General features: G+C 41.2%; 1 protein-coding gene across 4 annotated transcripts in view; it reads left to right on the forward strand.

The window, feature by feature from the left end:
- Positions 1–3,315: 3,315 nt before the first annotated feature.
- The window catches only part of NEDD1 (NEDD1 gamma-tubulin ring complex targeting factor), a 57,936-nt gene continuing 42,282 nt past the window's right edge, over positions 3,316–18,969 (forward strand). For 3 of the 4 annotated variants that reach the window (XM_034773242.1, XM_034773269.1, XM_034773259.1), the window contains exons 1-5: positions 3,316–3,420; positions 5,798–5,946; positions 8,424–8,518; positions 11,644–11,760; positions 13,785–13,925. In XM_034773242.1, the coding sequence (XP_034629133.1) occupies positions 5,814–5,946; positions 8,424–8,518; positions 11,644–11,760; positions 13,785–13,925 (486 nt within the window). In that variant the 5' untranslated portion in view covers positions 3,316–3,420; positions 5,798–5,813. Of the gene's footprint in view, positions 3,421–3,535; positions 3,665–5,797; positions 5,947–8,423; positions 8,519–11,643; positions 11,761–13,784; positions 13,926–18,969 lie in introns of those variants that run through there. The other variant, XM_034773250.1, reaches the window with a different exon arrangement.

Below are 18,969 nucleotides of genomic sequence, written 5' to 3' on the forward strand. Positions count from 1 at the left end.
AAAAGTACTGGAAGAAGCAAAGACTTCACTCCAGAAGTTGACTAATGAAGACATTTATATTGAATCCTTAAGTGAAGAAAACAAGAAGTGTTTGTTAAGACAACTGAAAAAGTACACAGACTTGATTCTTAAAAAGCTACAACAGCGACTTCTAGATTCTACTCAACCTCTACGTAGCTTTTCCAGATGCCTGTCCTATAAAACACCAACAGTTGAGTGGAGTGAGGAGGCACTACCAGCAATGGGGCTGCCATGTGATCAGGACAGAATAGAGAATTTGAACACAGAGTGGAATATCATACGATGAATGAATGACGATTTGACTTCAACTTCTTTTTTATCATCACTAGTGGCTTGACCCGATCTTTGTGTTATCTTTCCTGGGATGAAAGAAGTAGGAATTCATCTCTTGCTACTTCCAGTCACAACAGCTACAGTTGAGCGTTCTTTTTCATCATTGAATAGAATTTTGTGTTCTGAAAGAAGTCGCCTTCTGCCTGGTCATGTGAATGAACTAATGAGCATATCAATTGAAGGAATGGAAGTACCGGACATATGAGAAGCCACCAAAGATGAACGCAGAAGGATGTAAATGTAGTGCTTCATAGAAGGCTTGAGTAGCCAACTTTAATTTGTGTGATGATTTTAAAACATGAGTTAAATCTAATAAAATGGTCATGAAACATTTTTCAGTTTTTACTATGGTGCCATACAGCCCATCTTCACCCTCACAGTCTCACCCCTCATTGGCCCTGACACACACCCCCTATAAATTCGAACACCCCTCCTAATCTCAATTCCTGGGGAAACCACTGTTAAGGGAATGATCAGACCAGGCAATGACTCAGTGAACCATCCCATTGTCCACTCACAGCATCTGGCAGTCAAAGTACCGTTTAGGGACATGCAGAGCATGGGCCTGCATCCCTGATTATCTTGGCTAATAGCCAGTGTACTTATCCTGAGGGACTGATCTAATTCTTTTTTCAACCCATTCATAGTTTTGCCTTTCAAAATATAATGAACACACATCTACAACCCCAAGATACTTTTACAACCACAAGAATTCTAAAATCATGAGTTATACACCCTTGAGTCAAGAAATTTTAATAAATAAATGATTTTTTTATGTGCATCTTTGTTCCTGAGCCTGTAGGGTACAGTAAGGCCAGTTCCAATGCCTTGAGCCTAAACACCTGAATGAATCTTAGTCTACCCTCATACTGTTCCTGTTACCTCTCCCAAACATTTCATACACTTAAGGCCATATCTACACTTTAAGTGTGGGTTAACTCAAGTTATGTCAGCATAGAGTCACTACGGTTACTATGTCACTTGTGTGCATGCCTTCTGGACTCCTTGTCTCAGCAGTCAGGGTACTCACCAGAAGCACTTGTATAGATTCAAAGTGAGGTGCACCATGAATAGATATCCCACTATCCACCCACTGTATTTTGGGAAGCTTTGGTTTGGCAGTGTATGCTGGGTACCAAACAGGTCAGACAGGGGTGGTTGTGGCCATGGGATCCAAATTCCTATAATGCATTGTTAACCATCCACTAATTTTATATGTATCCCATACATAAACGTCTATATAATGTTTACACCTTTTTTTTCCTAAACCCACAAACCTGCCTGGCCCTACTCACTGTCTGCCATCTCACACAGAATTATGGAGCTTGCATGGCTCTGCCCTATTGTCATGAGCGTTTCAACCCAAAGGTGCATGCTCCTTTACTATTTGCAGATCAGCAAACATACATGTGGGTTGTGACATTATACTCTATATTCTTTATGAAAATATACTTATGATATGGATATGACATAGCTAATATGTACTTTATGCAAGATGGCTGATGTGGGGTATCATTGCAAAACTTAAGACCTATTGACTGTATTTATCCAATCTGTATGCATGTAACGTTTGTATCTGAGGCTAGAAATATTGACCATGTCTCTGTATTTCAAATGTGCTCTGTTGAATGAGGCCAGACAATGTTAGTGGCTTATTGAAGGAATGCACAAACACATAATGATTACCCCAGGAATCTACAGGTTGCAAATTGCTACAGATAGCAGTCTCACTTACCTCTGGTGTGAGAAACTGCTACCTGTAGGAATTAGCTTCATCAGATTGCACATCCCTACAGTTTGCAGTTTCTTACACATTTGTGTGTGTGAAAATGCTATCTGTAGGACTGTGCTACCTGCAGCAGCAACAGGTCCTACTTTGCTAAAAAAGGCCACCTGGTGTAGCTGATTCAAGCAGCCTCACATGTAAAACCAACCTGAGAGCTTTCTTTAACAGTGTAACAAGCCTTGTGGATGCGGGGGAAGTGGTCAGCATGGTCTATCTTGCCTTTAGTAAGGTTTTTGATACTGTCTCCCATGACTTTCTCATAAACAAACAATGCAAATGCAACTTAGATGGAGCTAAAATAAGATGGGTGCAAAACTAGTTGGAAAACAGTTCCGACAGTAGTTATCAGTGATTCACAGGCTGAAAGGGAATAACGAGTGGGGCTCTCCAGGGATCAGTTCTGGGTATGTTTCTATTCAAAATCTTAATCAATGATTAAGATAATGGCATAGAGAGTACACTTATAAAGTTTGTGAATGATAACCTAGGAAGGAGTACTGTGGAAAGGGATCTAGGGGTGCTAGTGGGCCACAAGCTGAATATGAGTGAACACTGTAACGCTGTTGCAAAAAAAAAAAAAAGACAAAACAAAACAGACCATCACTCTGGAATGTCCGCTCTACTCTGCGCTGATTAGGCCTCAACTGGAGCATTGTGTCCAGTTCTGGGCACCACATTTCAAGAAAGATGTGGACAAATTGGAGAAAGTCCAGAGAAGAGAAAAAAAAAATGTAAGGTCTAGAAAACATGACCTGTGAGTATGAGGGACGCTTGAAGCATGATAACAGTTTTCAAGTATGTAAAAATCAAGTATAATCTTTTTACAAAAGCTGTTTCTTACCATCTATACGTATCAATAACTGCTACAGATAGAACGTTTCTACCCGTAGCAATTTCACATACACTATAGTGCAAGAAACTGCTACCTGCAGGCATTTGCTACAGCCGGTAGCAGTTCACTACCATAGCAGTGTCTTACACGCTATACCTATCAATAACCGCTACCGGTAGCACATTACTACGCGGAGCAGTTTACTACGCTACAGTACAGCCCAGACACAACCGCATCCCGCCAGGCGCCGCCCCGCTCCCGGAGCGGTAAGAGAAGGCGAACGCGCTCTACCCCTTTTGCCCTCTCTGGGCCGCCGTACACGGAGTCGGCGGGGGGAGGGGGCTCGCGGTGGCTGCTGGGACGGGCTGTTAAGTTGCAAGAGGCGCGGAAACTCCGCTGTCGCCGCCCCGCGCCTGGGGAGAAGGGGTGGGCGGGCGGGCGCCCGCCGGTAAGTGTCTCGCGGGGCCCGCTGCCGCTAGCAATGCTCATTGGCTGGAACCATGAGTCGGACCCTGTAGAGGACTCTGAGCCTGGGTGCCCCAGCCAATTGGAACGGGCCGCGGGGCGGGGTCTGAGCGCTGTCGGGCCAGGTGCCTGTTACCTGGGCAGCGGCTCCCTCCCGCTGAGCCGGGCGGGGGCATCCCCTGGCCAGTCCCCTCTGCGGTCCGCACCGTCCATCGGTTCGCCGGCAGGTGAAAGCCCCAGGGGGCGGGGGGGCACGAACGAAGTTCCTGGTAGCCCCGGGGCCGCCCCATGGGGAGCCGGGGGGAGCAGCCGGAGCGGGTGGGGGCTGCAGTCTAGTTTAACCCTGAAAATACCCCCCCCCCCATCCCCGTCCCAGAGCGGCGCGCGGCATGGTCCGGGTGACCTCGCCCGGGGCGTGCTCGAAACCAGCCCCAGGCCCGGCGGGGTGGGGGACCGAGACTCGCACGTAGGGGGCGTCGCTGAAATGTCACGGCGGGTGGAGTTTGCAGACTTTGAAAACTGGCCCCGTTCAGCATTAACCCGGCTTAACTTTATGTAAAGCCGGTGAAAGGCCTGAGCCCACTGGGTTGAGATTTAGGCCTGAGCTACAGCTAAACATTATATCAACCTTACTTACATCGCTGAGGCTGTGAAAATTGTCAGACCTAACCCCTGATGTAGATAGACTCAGCTAGGTTAATGGAAGATTTCTTCCATGGACCTAGATACGGCTGCGCTGAGGGAGAAATCCTTCCCAGGGCTGTAGGAAGCATCTACACCACTATGGGGCTACAGCTGCAGTAGCCTAGCTGTGGTGCTTTAGCATTGACATACCCTCAGATTGTGAGAGTTTGGTTCTGTTGTTCTAGGTGGGCCCATCTCTAGTAGAAATTAGAAGAGGAACTTGATCTAATAATCAGAGTAGCAGCCATGTTAGTCTGTATCCGCAAAAAGAACAGGAGTACTCGTGGCACCTTAGAGACTAACAAATTTATTAGAGCATAAGCTTTCATGGGCATCTGATGAAGTGGGCTGTAGCCCACGAAAGCTTATGCTCTAATAAATTTGTTAGTCTCTAAAGTGCCACAAGTACTCCTGTTCTTTCTTCAAGAGAGAATATTGCTGTGGCAGGGATAACTGAAGGAAAACGCATGCTAGTTATCAAATTGTGGAAGTATTGTTCCATTTACAACAAAAAGTGTTGAGATCTCCGTTGACTAACAGGAACAATAACTTGTTTTTATAGCATCTTCCATCTAGAAAGACTAAATAGCAGTTTGCATGCTTAACAGATATACACAATCTCTGGTATTAAAAAGACCACCACTTTCCGTCTCTTATGATGAAGCGCAGCCCCCATTGGGTGAAATCCAGCAGCTGTAAACAATACACAGCAACACTTCATTACAAATGTACAAAGTTTAGGCTAATCAGGGGAAAGGGATATGAAATTCAGTTAAAACTACAGGGAAAATTTTAAGTAGGCAGAGTACGTCTGTTGCTAGTTTGTTGTGCCATGCACTCTTAAATGAATACAAGTGTCATGGGCCTTGAGTCTTATGTCTAACTTTTTTCCCCCCATATTTTGCATGTGTGGGTTTTCTTAAAATAATTTGAATCAAGTTAAAGTATCCGTTTGTTTAGGCACAACAACCAAAGATCATATGGAAATGTTTCTATAAAAAATCAAAAAAGAAAATGCTATTGCATAAGTTGCTGAAAAGGAAACTTTTTATAAACAAAAGTGAAACCAAGTAGTCTGTTTTTATTGTGGAAGTTGAATGTAGTACAAAACCGAACAGCATTGGTAGTGACAGTAAATTAGAAACTTCAAATTCTTTTGAATGATCTGTGTCATTAAAACCACAGATTAAGATTTCCCCCCATCTCTTTTTATGATCTGGGATGGGGGAGGCACTGGAGTGCTTACAGTTCAAACTTCCAATCCTTGCTGGAACAATTCATTTATTTTAGCCTGAATGGCTCCATCTGCTCTTTTTCAAAACAGGTCTCTGAAAATACTCATGGTTCAGAATGAAGCTGTTATGAACTCAAAGAATTGAGCATTTAAAAGAGGGTGGGTGGGAATGGGGATGGCAGCTGGGGAGAGGGGAGGGCACCAATTTACCATTTGTAGTGCTTCAACCTGAACAGTTGAGTTATCAGCCAGTCAGATTTAACATCACAGGCTACAAATTCCGTCTTTTTGACTGTTTGTATAATGTCAGCTTGATGCTTTAATTTGTCATTTTATCAAGGAAATCTTGTAAGTAACTGTGGATAGAATCCTTCCCTTTAATTTACAAAGTGAACTGGAGCTGACTTTTTTTTCCCTCCCCCACCCCCATGCTTTTTTTTAGGCCTATAGGTGCAGCCATGCAGGAAAGCATCCGTTTTGCTTCATCAGGAGATGATATTAAAATATGGGACTCCTCATCTATAACAGTGGTGGAGCAGTTCAACCCACATACTTCACATTCAGTCAACTCACTATGTTGGGGCAATAATAATATCCTTTACTGTGTCAGTTTGGTACTGTGTCTGTGCATTTCTGCAAAACTCTATTGAACTTCTGGATTAAAGTATATGTAAATGTCAATTTTCATTTAGTTTTGATTTGAAGAACTGTTTTTTTAGTTTTAGGCAAAGGTTTTGTACGCTGATGCAGAAAATATTTAGAGTTGAGGAATAAAATATGAGATTACAAGGGAGACTAAACTGTTTAAATCAGTGATACTTGGACTGAGGCCTGCGAGCCACAAGTGGCTCTGTAATGTGTGTCCTGTGGCTCTTTGCAGCACATGATATTAAAACACAGAGTGATTTTTATTATTAACCAATCAAGATGCTTTTATTATGTTAACCAATTGTAGTTGATAAAATAATACTTGGTCAGTCATTTTGCTATGAGAATAATGTATACACATTTAATAAAAAAAATATTTTCCCTGTCATACTGTCTAAATATGAATATATAGTACTATAGTAAATGAAACCATGAATTCACACTACCGTGGCTCTTTTGGGTCCCGAACCCCTGAGGTTTGAATTGAGTGTGAGAGAGAGATGAGGCGAAGGTTACAGTAACGAAGGTGTGGATGAGGATTTTAGTAGTATAGATTGAGGAAAAGACTGACTAATATAGTGCAAATACTAACCCAGAGCTCTGAAGGGATATAGTCAACTTGAATTCTAGACCATTTAAAACAAAACTAAAGTATTTTAGTTACTACACCTGCCTCTGAATCCCTCTGCCAATCTTTGTAGGATTTTACAACCAGGTTTTCCTAATTTTTAAAAAATAATATTTTTGTCCTTTTTGTTTCTATGTGAAAGGTAGATATAAGCAAAAAGGGAAATCTTGGGACTGCCTGTCTACAAGTGCTATCAAATACACAATGCAAACTGGAAAAAATATTTAAGTTGTTCCTTAATCTAAGGTGGTGTTTGTAACAATAATACATGGCAAAAATCCTACTTCTGTGTGCAAGTTTAAGTTGAGTTAACTCAGCATCAGAACTTGGGAATTACTTTCCCCCCATCCCCAATGCCATATGTGTGCACTTTTTCAGATGGCAGAGGGCTGCTTCACCATTTTAAGAGGAGAGGTTTAATTTTCTTGGGTTACAGATCCAGCTAACTAGTTTTGTATTTGTTTACTTCAGTTACTAATCCTCATATCCACTGCCCTGGAGATGGCTATAAGTGGGACACATGTCTCAGGAGGGATAGTTACTCTGGTTATTTCAAGTTTGGGTAGTGGGGCACTCTGCACTCCTTGGGGTAGGATGGAGGGGAAAAGATGCTACACTTCTCCCATTTCCACCCACCTTGATCCTGTGTATTTTATCCTGCTATTCATCTATCATCTTCTCTGCAAACGCTCTGAGAGAAGAGCATAGTGGTGAATGCCATCTTGTATATCTGTTTTATGTCAAAGGCTGTTTTTACTATTTTGTATGCCTGAGCTGTTAGAAAGAGTTTTGTTATGCTACAGCTAGTGAAGATAAACTTTGCATCTTTATTTGCTCCAGAGTGTCTTTTGTCCTTAATAAGCTACTTTGGGTGACAAAAGACTTATTGGCATTGGGGTCATGATAACTGCAACAGTTGCTAATGTACTCTGGTGTTAGTTAAGCCCAAAAAAGGGCTCTAGTTTGAGTTTTCTCGTCATTCAAAAGGTTTAGGTAAAGCTTATTTCATATTAAAATTAACTATGGGATAATGATCTCCCTTTCACAGTACTTGTACTGTAATCTGATTCTGCTTATTATCGTGTATGCAACAGATACCTAAAATACTCATTTTCATAATTCTAAACACAAAATAACTTTTTATTAGAAGTATTGCATGGTTTCCCTATCTAGAAGGAGACCACTGGAAACTAAACCACAGTAACCTGTGCTATATTCTAGGAACAGCACACTGAATTGGATTAGTGATTGTCATGAACAGGGGTTTTCTCTAGATTTCTAGGCTTACTAACGGTAACAAACATTGCTTGGAATTTTGTTTAATGGTAGCTAGAGTTGTGATGGAGCCTAAAAGAAGTGAGGGGGAAAATGTTGTGGGGATAGATGGGAGAGAAATATTGTCAGGGCAGGCAGCCTAGCAGGGTGGAGATTTAACCAACAAAAATAATCCAGATACCTTTCTCTCCCTCCCCCCCGAAATTTGCCTTATTTTTTTTGTTAGGGTTGGGGGGCCGTGGCATCATATAGGAGAATCTACTTCAGGAAAAGGCAAACTATTTACATAACAGCTGCTTAATGAAATTCCATAAAAGAGGATCAAGAGCATATCATTTTATTCTCCACCCCCCCCTTCAAAGAGCAATGTTTCAAAGCAGCGATGTCATTTCAAGGTATTGTACTTTAAGCCAATACAGTTGAACAGGTACAATAATGGGTAGTACCTACACTTGCTTGCCAGCAGCTGTACAAAGTTTCATGATCTATATTCCATGGTCCTTAACTTCCAATTCAGATAATTTTCTAGTCACTGCATCTACCATTGGTGATAAAATAGTTGTTTCAAGCTGTAAGAGTAAACCTGTTCCACTTTTTGAACTAGCTGAAGGGGTAAGTATAACTTGTGGCTTTGTTTTTTCTGTCTCGTATTTGCATTATGTCTGCTCTGCTCACTTCTTTTACAACTTTATTTAGATACCACTTATAATTAAGTACTGTTAAGGTTATGACACACAATGCCAAGTATCAGAAAATTGAGCAACATGTATAGTATTTAGCTTGTTACCAGTTTATTAACTCGAGTTCCGTGGGACAACACAATGTATCGGTCAGTAACTGCTACCTAGTTGCAGGAGCAGAAAATGAGGCTTAATTTTTTGCTGGGTTGTCATGACTATAGGCTGTTGTGAGTGTGTTAAATCACTCGATTTTTGTAACAAGGGTTAGGTCCCATCCCATATACATTATAAAACTTACTATGCCGGAGAGAGAGACCCACTTATAGAGTAATACTCTGACATGGCTGCTTGAGTAAACTGTATTGGAGTGCTAACTTGTTATAATCAGGTTCTGCACTACTGTTGCTTTTGTAATCATAGGACTGGAAGGGACCTCGAGAGGTCTTCTCGTCCAGTCCCCTGCAATCGAGGCAGGACTAAGTATTATTCTCTAGACAATCCCTGACAGGTGTTCTTCAAAACCTCCAATGATGAAGATTCCACAATTACCATAGGAAATTTATTCCAGTGTTTAACTATCTGGATGGGAAGTTTTTCCTAATGTCCAACTTAAACTGCCCTTGCTGCAGATGAAGCCAATTGCTATCCTCACAGGTTAAAGAGAAAAAAAATTTTCCTTCGTCCTTGTAACAACCTTTTACATACTTGAAAACTGTTATCGTATTTCCCCCCCTCAGTTTTCTCTTCTCCAGACTAAACACATCCAATTTTTTCAATCTTTCCTCATTGGTTGTGTTTTCGAGACCTTTAATCATTTTTGTTGATCTCCTTTGGACTTTCTCCAATTTGTCCACATATTTCCTGAAATGTTGCACCCAGAATTGGACACAGTATTCCAGTTGAGGCCTTACCAGTATGGAGTAGAGCAGAAGAATTACTTCTGGTATCTTGATTACAACACTCCTGCTAATACATCTCAGAAAGATGTTTGCTTTTTTTTGCAACAGTGTTATAGTGTTGACTCATTTTTCGCTTGTGATCCACTATGACCCCCACATCCCTTTCTGCAGTACTCCTTCCTAGGAAGTCATTTCCCATTTTGTATGTGTGCAACTGATTGTTCCTTCCTAAGTGGAGTACTTTGCATTTGTCCTTATTGAATTTCATCCTGTTTACTTTGGACTATTTCTCCAGTTTGTCCAGATCATTTTGAATTTTAATTCTATCCTCCAAAGCACTTGCAACACCTCCCAGCTTGGTATTGTCCACAAACTTTATAAGTGTACTGTCTAGGCTATTATCTAAATCCTTGATGAATCACTGATCACTGCGGGACTCCACACAATATGCCCTTCCAGCTTGACTGTGAACCACTGATAACTACTCTCTGGGAATGGTTTTTCGCCCAGTTATTCACTCACCTTATAGTAGCTCCATCTAGATCAGAGGCAAACTACGGCCTGCAGGACTGTCCTGTCCAGCTCCTGTCCTAGGAGGCTAGCCCCCAGCCCCTCCCCCACTGTTCCCCTCCCCTGCAGCCTCAGTGCTCCCTGCCACTGGCGCAATGCTCTGGGCAGCGGAGCAGCGAGCTCCTCGGGCAGCACTGCTGCAGGGCTGGGGCCTGACCCGGTGCTGTGTGCTGCACAGCGCAGCTGCCTGTCCTGGTGCAGCCACGCCGCTAGCCACCAGTGCTCCAGGCAGCGCGGTATGGGGGCAGGGAGCAGGGGAGGAGGGGGTTGGATAGAGGGCAGGGGAGTTTGGGGGATGGTCAGGGGCCGGGGGTGTGGATAGGGGTCGGGGCAGTCAGAGGGCGGGCAACAGGGTGGTTGAATGGGAGCAGGGATCTTGGGGGGGGGGGGGGGGGGCAGTCAGGAAGGAGAGAAGGGGTTGGATGGGGTGGCAGGGGGCAGTTAGAGGTGGGGTGTCTGGGGGCGGTCAGGGAGAAGGGGTGGTTGGATGGGGCAGGGTGTCCAGGGGCTGGGGACAGAGAGCGTGGGGAGGGGTGGATGGGGCAGGAGTCCCGGGGGAGCCGTCAGGAGGCAAGAAGCGGGTGGGGGGGAGCTGGTCCATGCCTGGCTGTTTGTGGAGGTACAGCCTCTCCTAACCGGCCCTCCATACAATTTCAGAAACCCGATGTGGCTCTCAGGCCAAAAAGTTTGCCTGCCCCGATTGTATTTTCCTAGTTTGTTTGAGATGGTCATACAAGACAGCATCAAAAACCTTACTAAATCCTGATGGAAAACTAAAATAATGGTTCAGAAGTGGATAAAGGCTGGGCTATTACTTATTTGGAGGAATACTGGTGAAATAACAGTGAAAATGTCTGTTTTTTAGACATCCAAATACAGCATAGCTATTTTTAACTCCTTGATGCCAATGATTAGAATGAGTCTGATGGAAAATAAATGGACTCTTCTTAGTGTTCCCAGACCCAAAAACTTCAAAGTGAATCTTTAATAATAATAATACATTTCTGTCTTCAGTGTAGGTGTGTCATTAAGAGTGGCGACCCCCCCCCCAATTCAGTGCTGCAGTGATTATTTTAAAAAAGAAGCACTTTTTGGAATTGGAAGGCTTGCTACTGTAATATTCTCTGTAATGTTTAAAGAATATGACCTTGGAGACCTAGACAGCTTTGCAGTGTCTTTTAAAGGAATTTGTTTAAGAAAGTCTTACCCGATTTGTGCACAGTAGCTATTGTGAGAGACTAGAGGGGTATGGCATCACTTCTGGGAGCTATACTGTATAGGGAAAATGCATATTGAAATAAAGGAAACCAAGGTGGTGGCAACATAAATGGGAAGGGGGAAAAGGTGGAGTGAGAGGTTTGAGGCCATATGATAAGTTTAATATTTGTTAATTAACATATATAAGTAAAAGTAATCACATATAATATATAAGTAATCATTGGGTGCACCAGTAGTTTCACTGAAGTCAGTGGGACTGTTCTTTGTATTGATAAAGATTAAGCTCTTGAGTATTTACATGAGATACACACACCATATATATAAAAATGTCTGCAATAATAAACATTTCTTATGCCTATTTTCTTACTAGGCAAAACAGACATGTGTGAGCTTAAATTCCAGTTCTATGCATATTGTCAGTGGAGGCCTTGATAACACTGTTAAAATCTGGGATTTAAAGTCTAGAAGACTTCATCGATGCCTTAAGGTAACTATTTTTTCTTTTGGCTCTGATAGTTAACAGGGAAAAAAAAAGTAGATCCCATATTTTCTAGCTTTTGTTGACCATCTTGCTAGCAAACAAGCTACAATTTACCACCCTGATCCTGCGAAGACTCTCTCATGCTTAATTTCATGCTCTATAAGCAGCTCTGTTGAAATCAGAGACGCTACTCATAGGGCCTAAAGTTAAGCACATGTGTAAGTCTCTGCAAGATCAAGGTCGGAATAACAAACTTTGTGATTTCAAAATGTTTTAAGTGGGTTTTTCATATTGGAAGAAACTGGCAAATAGCCAAGTCCTAAAACAAATCATTTCAAGAACTGCACTTTCTATTATTCCTGCCTTATTACAGCCTTGATCCTGCAAATACAAAAGGACATACATAACTTCCGATATGTGCTTAACTTTAAGCATGTATGAAAGTGTGTTGTCAGGTTTGGCATCTTAATGAGAAAAAGTATGTGTTAGAGCGAGGTCATTTTCCACCCCCACCCCCGTTACCAGTCCATTTTGGATTCTCAATCCTACAGTGAAGCCATAATGCAAAAAAAACCCTGTGCTAGTCTCATTTATTTCCATGACATCTTATGGAGCTGCAGAAGTATGAACTCCATAATTAAGGATGTAACTTGTTTGTTTTTTTACCAAACTTGCCTTCCCTTTTCCTACCCCCTCCACTGTTTCCCCCCCCCCCCAAAAAAAGGGGGGTCAGGTTAATCAACTGAGATGTTTTGACATTATGAATGTTTGAAAATGAGTTTTTATTTTGTGGAATTAAATAAAAACCACTGCTCAAAAAAACCTCATTCTACTAACTTCAAATTTGTTTTATTTATCTGTACTTTTGTTTGCAACTAGAGCCTCGGTGCAGTGGAGGTTGACAAGAAAAAAGGCTGTATGGGTGACTGCTGCAGTCACTTGCTAAGGACTTTATAATATCTGTAGAGTCTAAAGTCTGCACTTTTCTTGAAAACCTTTGAGTCTTCAGGATAGTCTGCATGCATCATAAAGTCTGTCCAGGCAGATGTATCTTAAATCTGTGAACGTAATTTTTGAAGTAACTTTGGCTTGGGTCTTGCAAATGGGAAGCCAAGATAAAATAAAAGACACAATCTATGATGTAATCTTAAATTCTGGAGGGGGGGAGGTTCCTCATATTAGGAATATTAATAGCTTTTTATTATCCGCTATAAAATTAAATTCAGACACATGGTATTAAGATCGTCATGGCTTTTCTTAATTAAAATCAGGGAAAGTTTTGCCTGATTTTTAAATCATAGTTAAGGTTCTGCTGCATCCTTAACTCTAATCCCATATCAGTGCCAGTCATGCATCCACCAAGCCCTTTAAAAATGTACCGCTATAGCTGTGAACCTTAACTATGATTTTTCCTGACTTTCAGACTTTTATATCTGCAGTATTGTAAAAAGTTTTTCTTTACAGGTAATGGATACATGTTTCAAACGTGTACTTTTTGGGCTGGGAATATACCTGGACACTTTAGTTTAATGTACAAAGACATGATGATGCCTTCACTACCAAAGAGAGAGCTGTTGAGCAAATATGTTCAATAACAGTAAAGCTACTGAAGGGGGAAATCTGGCAAAAGTAGACTGCTCTTAATATAACTCTGTTAAACTGGCAGTTGTCCCTGAAAGATTTTACTTTGATATTTATGTGTGCTAGAGGTCTTTACATTATACAATTAACATACTGTTGATACTCTAATGAAGAACATGTTGGGTTTTATAAAAGAACCTTCTGAAAAATCTAATCAGGTGTTGGGTAAATCAAGGTTCCCAGTTTTTGTTACATCAGCATGAAAATCCAAGTTGTTTGGGTGCCCAAGTTAAACCTGAAATAATTTTGCAAAAAGTCATCTTTGTTACAGAAGAGGCAAAACAAAAGCCTGAAGCTGAAGTATTTCTATAATAGCATGGAAAAAACATTTTGTCTTCTGCTAGAACGTTCTTCAGCACTCTGTTTTAGTTTGTTTGTTTCTCTTTCAGGATCATAAAGATGAAGTAACTTGTGTAACATTTAATTGGAATGATTGCTACATTGCTTCTGGATCTATGAGTGGTGAAATTATTCTCCATAATGTTACTACCAATTTATCCAGCACTCCCTTTGGTCATGGTAGCAGTCAGGTACAGTATGTGTATAGTGAAGTAGTAACTATTTGGGGTTTGGAGTTTAATCTTAGATTATTGAATATTTTACACAATTGTAAAATGGTGAACGTTTGTTCTGTAAAGTTTTAGGTTTGTAAGTCATAAATGTGAATTTAAAAATGTGTTAACTCTTGTTGCTTATTAATCAGCATAGCCTCTAGTAGTAGTAATATTTTAAAAGAGTATTAAATTACTAACCTACCATTTCCTTTCTGGAAATTTATAAATGTATTGACAGGGATGATAATGGAGGCTTTTAACTCTATTCCAGTTAGAAATGGAAGGCAGTAGAATATGAAGAGTCAAAACTGGACAAGTTTGAAGTACATTTCTACTCAATGATTGGTTTAAAAAAAAAAAAAAAAAAAGTTGTTATGGGTTTCTATATTGGTTTCAGTACCTCCAGATTAAATTTGCTCAATTTGTAAGAAATGTAGAAAAAACATTCAGTGTATAAAGGTAGAGACTACTTAGGGCAGTAGTTTTCAAACTGCGGGTTGTGACCCAGTACTGGGTCACGGAATGGAAGGCACTGGGTTGCGGTGGGTAAAAGTCTTGTTGGCGGTGCTGCCCGGGCTAAGGCAGGCTAGTTCCTACCTTTTCTGACACCGTGCTGCGCCCTGGAAGTGGCCAGCAGCAGGTCCGGCTCCTAGGCAGGGGGGCCCCAGGACTGTGCGCGCTGCTCCTACCCTGAGCACTGGCTCTGCACTCCCATTGGCCGGGAACCAGCCAATGGGAGCTGGGGGGGGAGGGGGGTTTCTGTACCTGCGGGTGAGAGCCACACAGCCGCTTGCACGCCTCCACCTACTAGGCGGACCTGCTGCTGGCCGCTTCCAGGGTGCAGCGTGGTCCATGGTGCCAGGACAGGTAGGAAGCCTAGCTTAGCACCCCTGCAGTGCCACTGAACAGGAGTCACCCGAGGTAACCCGTGCCCCTGCCCCAGCCCTGAGCCCCCTCCCAAACCCGGAGCCCCTTCCTGCACCCCAAACTCCTCTTCCCTGACCCCACCCCAGAGCCTGCACCCCTAGCCCAGATCCCTGACCCCCAACCACACCCTGGAACACTCATTTCCTGCCCTACCCCACAGCCCTCACCCCTGCATTTGGACCCTCTGCCCCAGCCCTGAGCCTCTCCCACACCCCAAACCCCTCATCTCCAGCTCCGTTGGGTCACGGGCATTAAGAATTTTCTTCAATTGGGTTGCCAGAAAAAAAGTTTGAAAACCACTGGCCTGGGGGATGGACAAAGTTGGCACTTCTGCCAAGCTGCCCTATTCATGACCATTTGCTGACTCCCAGTGTGTCTGCAGCACCAGTGAAGTGGTGGCTTGGCTGCTTTCAGCTGTTGTAGCTGACCTTTCACCTCCCTTTTGTGCTGGCATAGAGCTGGAAGTGGTCCTCTTGTCTAACACTGAACTTGAATCACTTAATGAAGATCTAATAAGATTTTTCATCGGGAGAAGATCGTGTTTTTTAAACGTTGGGGTGAAGAAAACTACATAAAATCATTTTAAAAAGTTCAGTTTCTAGTGTTGTGGTGTCTTCAATGCATCATCATCTACCATTTATATGCATGCAGAATTGTCCTTAATACTCAGTTTGCTTTTTAAAAAAGCAATCCATCTATAGAGCTAGTAAATTTGTTATACGTGTGCTGTCTAGATGGCTCATCTTGGGGATTATCTTTGGCAGTTATTTATGGACAGTGTGTGGTCATTAAGACCATAATGGTGAAAACAACAGGAAATGTGGATTTGAGAACTAGCGACAAGGAGCTGGAAAACTTTCAGCTGGGTTACACTGTTCAAGTGGTGTTTTCAGTAGGTGCCAAATTGATAAGCCTTTATTGTAGCTGCTATTTATTCAGGTATATTTTAACTGTTTTCACTGAAGAGAGATCAGATTGCTTTTCCAGTGCTTGAGGATGATTAGCAATAATACAGTGAATAGCCATTTTCTTGATAGAGATGAAATCAAGAGGTCAGACAACTAGACGGAAGATGGCTAAAGTTATTGTAGGTGTTACATGAAGGTAATTGCATACATATAGCTAGTACTCTTTCTCACTAAGGGGCCTATAATATTTTCTAATGAGGTACTGTGATGGGTACTTCATTGTTGTGTTTTTGTGTCAAAATGGAATTGTTTAGAATTATGTAACATGGTAGCTATTTAGATTTCCAGTTTATCTGCATATAGTGCATCTTTTAAAATCTTTTTGCTCCTATTTACCTATAGTTTTATTTTTGGTTTGGATTTTCATTGGAATTTGTAGAGAATTGCAGGATTATACAGTTATATTAGTATCTAAACATACATATAATGCTCTTACAGAGTTTTAAAAAGACTGTGCCTACTCCAAGAATTTGTAGTCCTAAGGGTCTAATTCTGTAAAGGTGAAGTTTCCAGGGTAAACAATGTATTATACCTCTTGATTCTGGCACAGGTTCTTTGGCTTAGCTAAGGAGGGGTGACCCTTATTAAGGGGGAAAAACTACAGAAAGTTAAGCATTTTTGTTGTGAAGCTGAGGCCAGACAAACTTTATAAAAGTGGCTTGTCTTCACCTGATTCAGCAAAATGGAATGTAATCTCTTGATCAGTTAATATCTGAAACTTTATAGGCTCTACATTTAGTAGCGTAGCCCATGGTCATAGTGCTTTCAGTGATATGAAAACTTTGCATTTCACCTAAGAATTGTCCTAATTGTGACTGTAAATTCACATGTATGTGCATTATTAGAATTAAGTTCTTGCACTGAGTTGTATGTTCTTGCACTAAGCTGTATGTAGACCATCTAATCCTAGAGTCTTCAACTGCTGTTTTTAGATTTTATTAATGCTATTAGATTTTATCTGTTTGCTGTGTGAGAATGTATTGAAGTCTGTTTCAAAAGAAAACATTTGTTCAAATCTTGAATGCCTAGCACTGTTCTCCCAGCAACAGGGTTAGTTTAGCTGTTTGAGCAGCTGGTGATCTGTGAAGATATGTGATGGCTTCTATTCTTTTCATATAGTGAAATAATCATGAGCTCCACAGCCACTCACTTTATCTACCTTGTTTGTCCCCTCAACATTCTTGAAATCATTACATTTCTGAATAAGAGACTAAACTAGGCACTCTGGCCCTAGTTCAGCAAGTTACTTAAACACTTGCCTAACTTGACTTAATGTTAGGCACATGGTTACTATTTATAAGTGTTTTAATAGATTTTAAGGCTAGATGGAACCATTAAGACTAGTGTCACTTCCTGTATAAAAAAAGTCCACAGAATTTCACCAGGTGATTTCTGCATGGAAGCCCATAACTTGTTGTTGAGCTCAAGTATATCTTTTAGAAAAATGTTTAAAGTCTTCAAGTGATGGAGAATCCACTGCATCCTTAGCTGAACTCTAATTACCCTCATTATTAAAAATTTGTGCCTTGTTTCTAGACTGAATTTGTTTATCTTCAACCTCCAGTCATTGGATCTTACGTTTTTGTCTGCTACATTAAAGAAGTTTTACTATCAGGGCTGAATTGGGGCAATAGTTTTTTAAAGTCTTGACAGTAGAACTTTATACTTGCCAAGCCCTAAGGTAGATGATGGCAAATGAAGTTCATTGTTGATAAATACAAAGTAATGCACATTGGAGATAAAAAATGAAACTATTCACATAACATATGAGAGTCTGTGTTAACTGTATCAACTGAGGAAGGGGACCTGGACATCACTGTAGACAATATATCTGCACCCTCCAAAATAATAATAATAATAATAAAGCAAGATGCTAGGCTGTATAAGGAATGGGATGGAGAATGTTGTTTTATATAAATCAGTGGTGTAGCCTCACCTAGAATACTATGTGCTGTATTGGGCACCCTATCATAAAAACGAGATTGTAAAGTTAGTAAGGGTTCTGACGGGGTTACAAATGATCACAGGTATGGAAAAACTCTCTTGTGAAGAGAGACTGAAAAGATTGAAATTCTGTATCTTAGAAAGGAAATGAATAAGAGGGGAGATGATAAAGGCATATAAAATAATTGGTATAGAGAAAGGTAGATTGGGAGTATCGATTCTTCCTTGTCTCATAACATGAAAAAAGGGATGTTCAATGAAACAAATTTAAAACCAATAAAAGAAAATAGTTCTTTTTCCCCCCACACAATATATAACTAAAATTAATGTGAAACTCATTGCCACAGAAATGTTGCAGCTAAAAACTTAGCAAGATTCTAAAAAAGATTGAATGTTTTATATGGATAGCAAAAATATCAAAAGTTACAATAATTAATGATAAATGAGGAGTATTAGGGAGAGAAGATCTAATGCTTCAGAGGGTTTAGGCCAGTGGTTCTCAACCCACAGGCCATTTGCAGCCCAGTCAGCACACAGCTGCGGCCCATGTGCCATCCTCAGAGCCATACAGGTAGTACATCTATTGTGTGAATGCGGCCCATATGATACAGAGAGAGCTGCATATATTGCCCACAATGGAAAACAGATTGAGAACCACTGGTTTAGGCTAATTTCAGTTATTGGAGATTAGGAGGTGAGCTAAAAAGGGGGTCAGGTTATTCCACAGCTGTCTGCTGTGGGGTGTCTTGAACCTTCCTCAGAAGAATTTGGTGCTGATCACTGTTGGAAACAGGACACCAGACTAGATGATCTGCAGCTCTGAACCAGTATGGCAATTCCTGTGTTCCGATACACTAAATCCAATTGCCTGTATAGCTTCCAGTTCATTTAAAATGAAAAACAAGCTCCATTCTTTCTGCAGACATGCCTGTTTTGATAAGGTTCTTAAATTCTAATTGTATGATGAGTCCTGGACAACTCTGCAAACTGTTCAATATCTGAAAGACTTTTCTTGTAATAAAGCTATAATGGAATGCCAAAACTTTAAATGTAAGGGGTTTCTAGTGTTACTTTTATTGGCCCTTTCTCATTCCAAGATATAGTGTTGAATTTAATCTTTGTCGTGTTAGGAATTATAAGTAAAGTGTTGATAGCTAGGATGCATCATATGTGGTGCAGGC

Source organism: Trachemys scripta, chromosome 1 (assembly GCF_013100865.1).
Source record: "Trachemys scripta elegans isolate TJP31775 chromosome 1, CAS_Tse_1.0, whole genome shotgun sequence".
Lineage (NCBI taxonomy): Eukaryota > Metazoa > Chordata > Testudines > Emydidae > Trachemys > Trachemys scripta.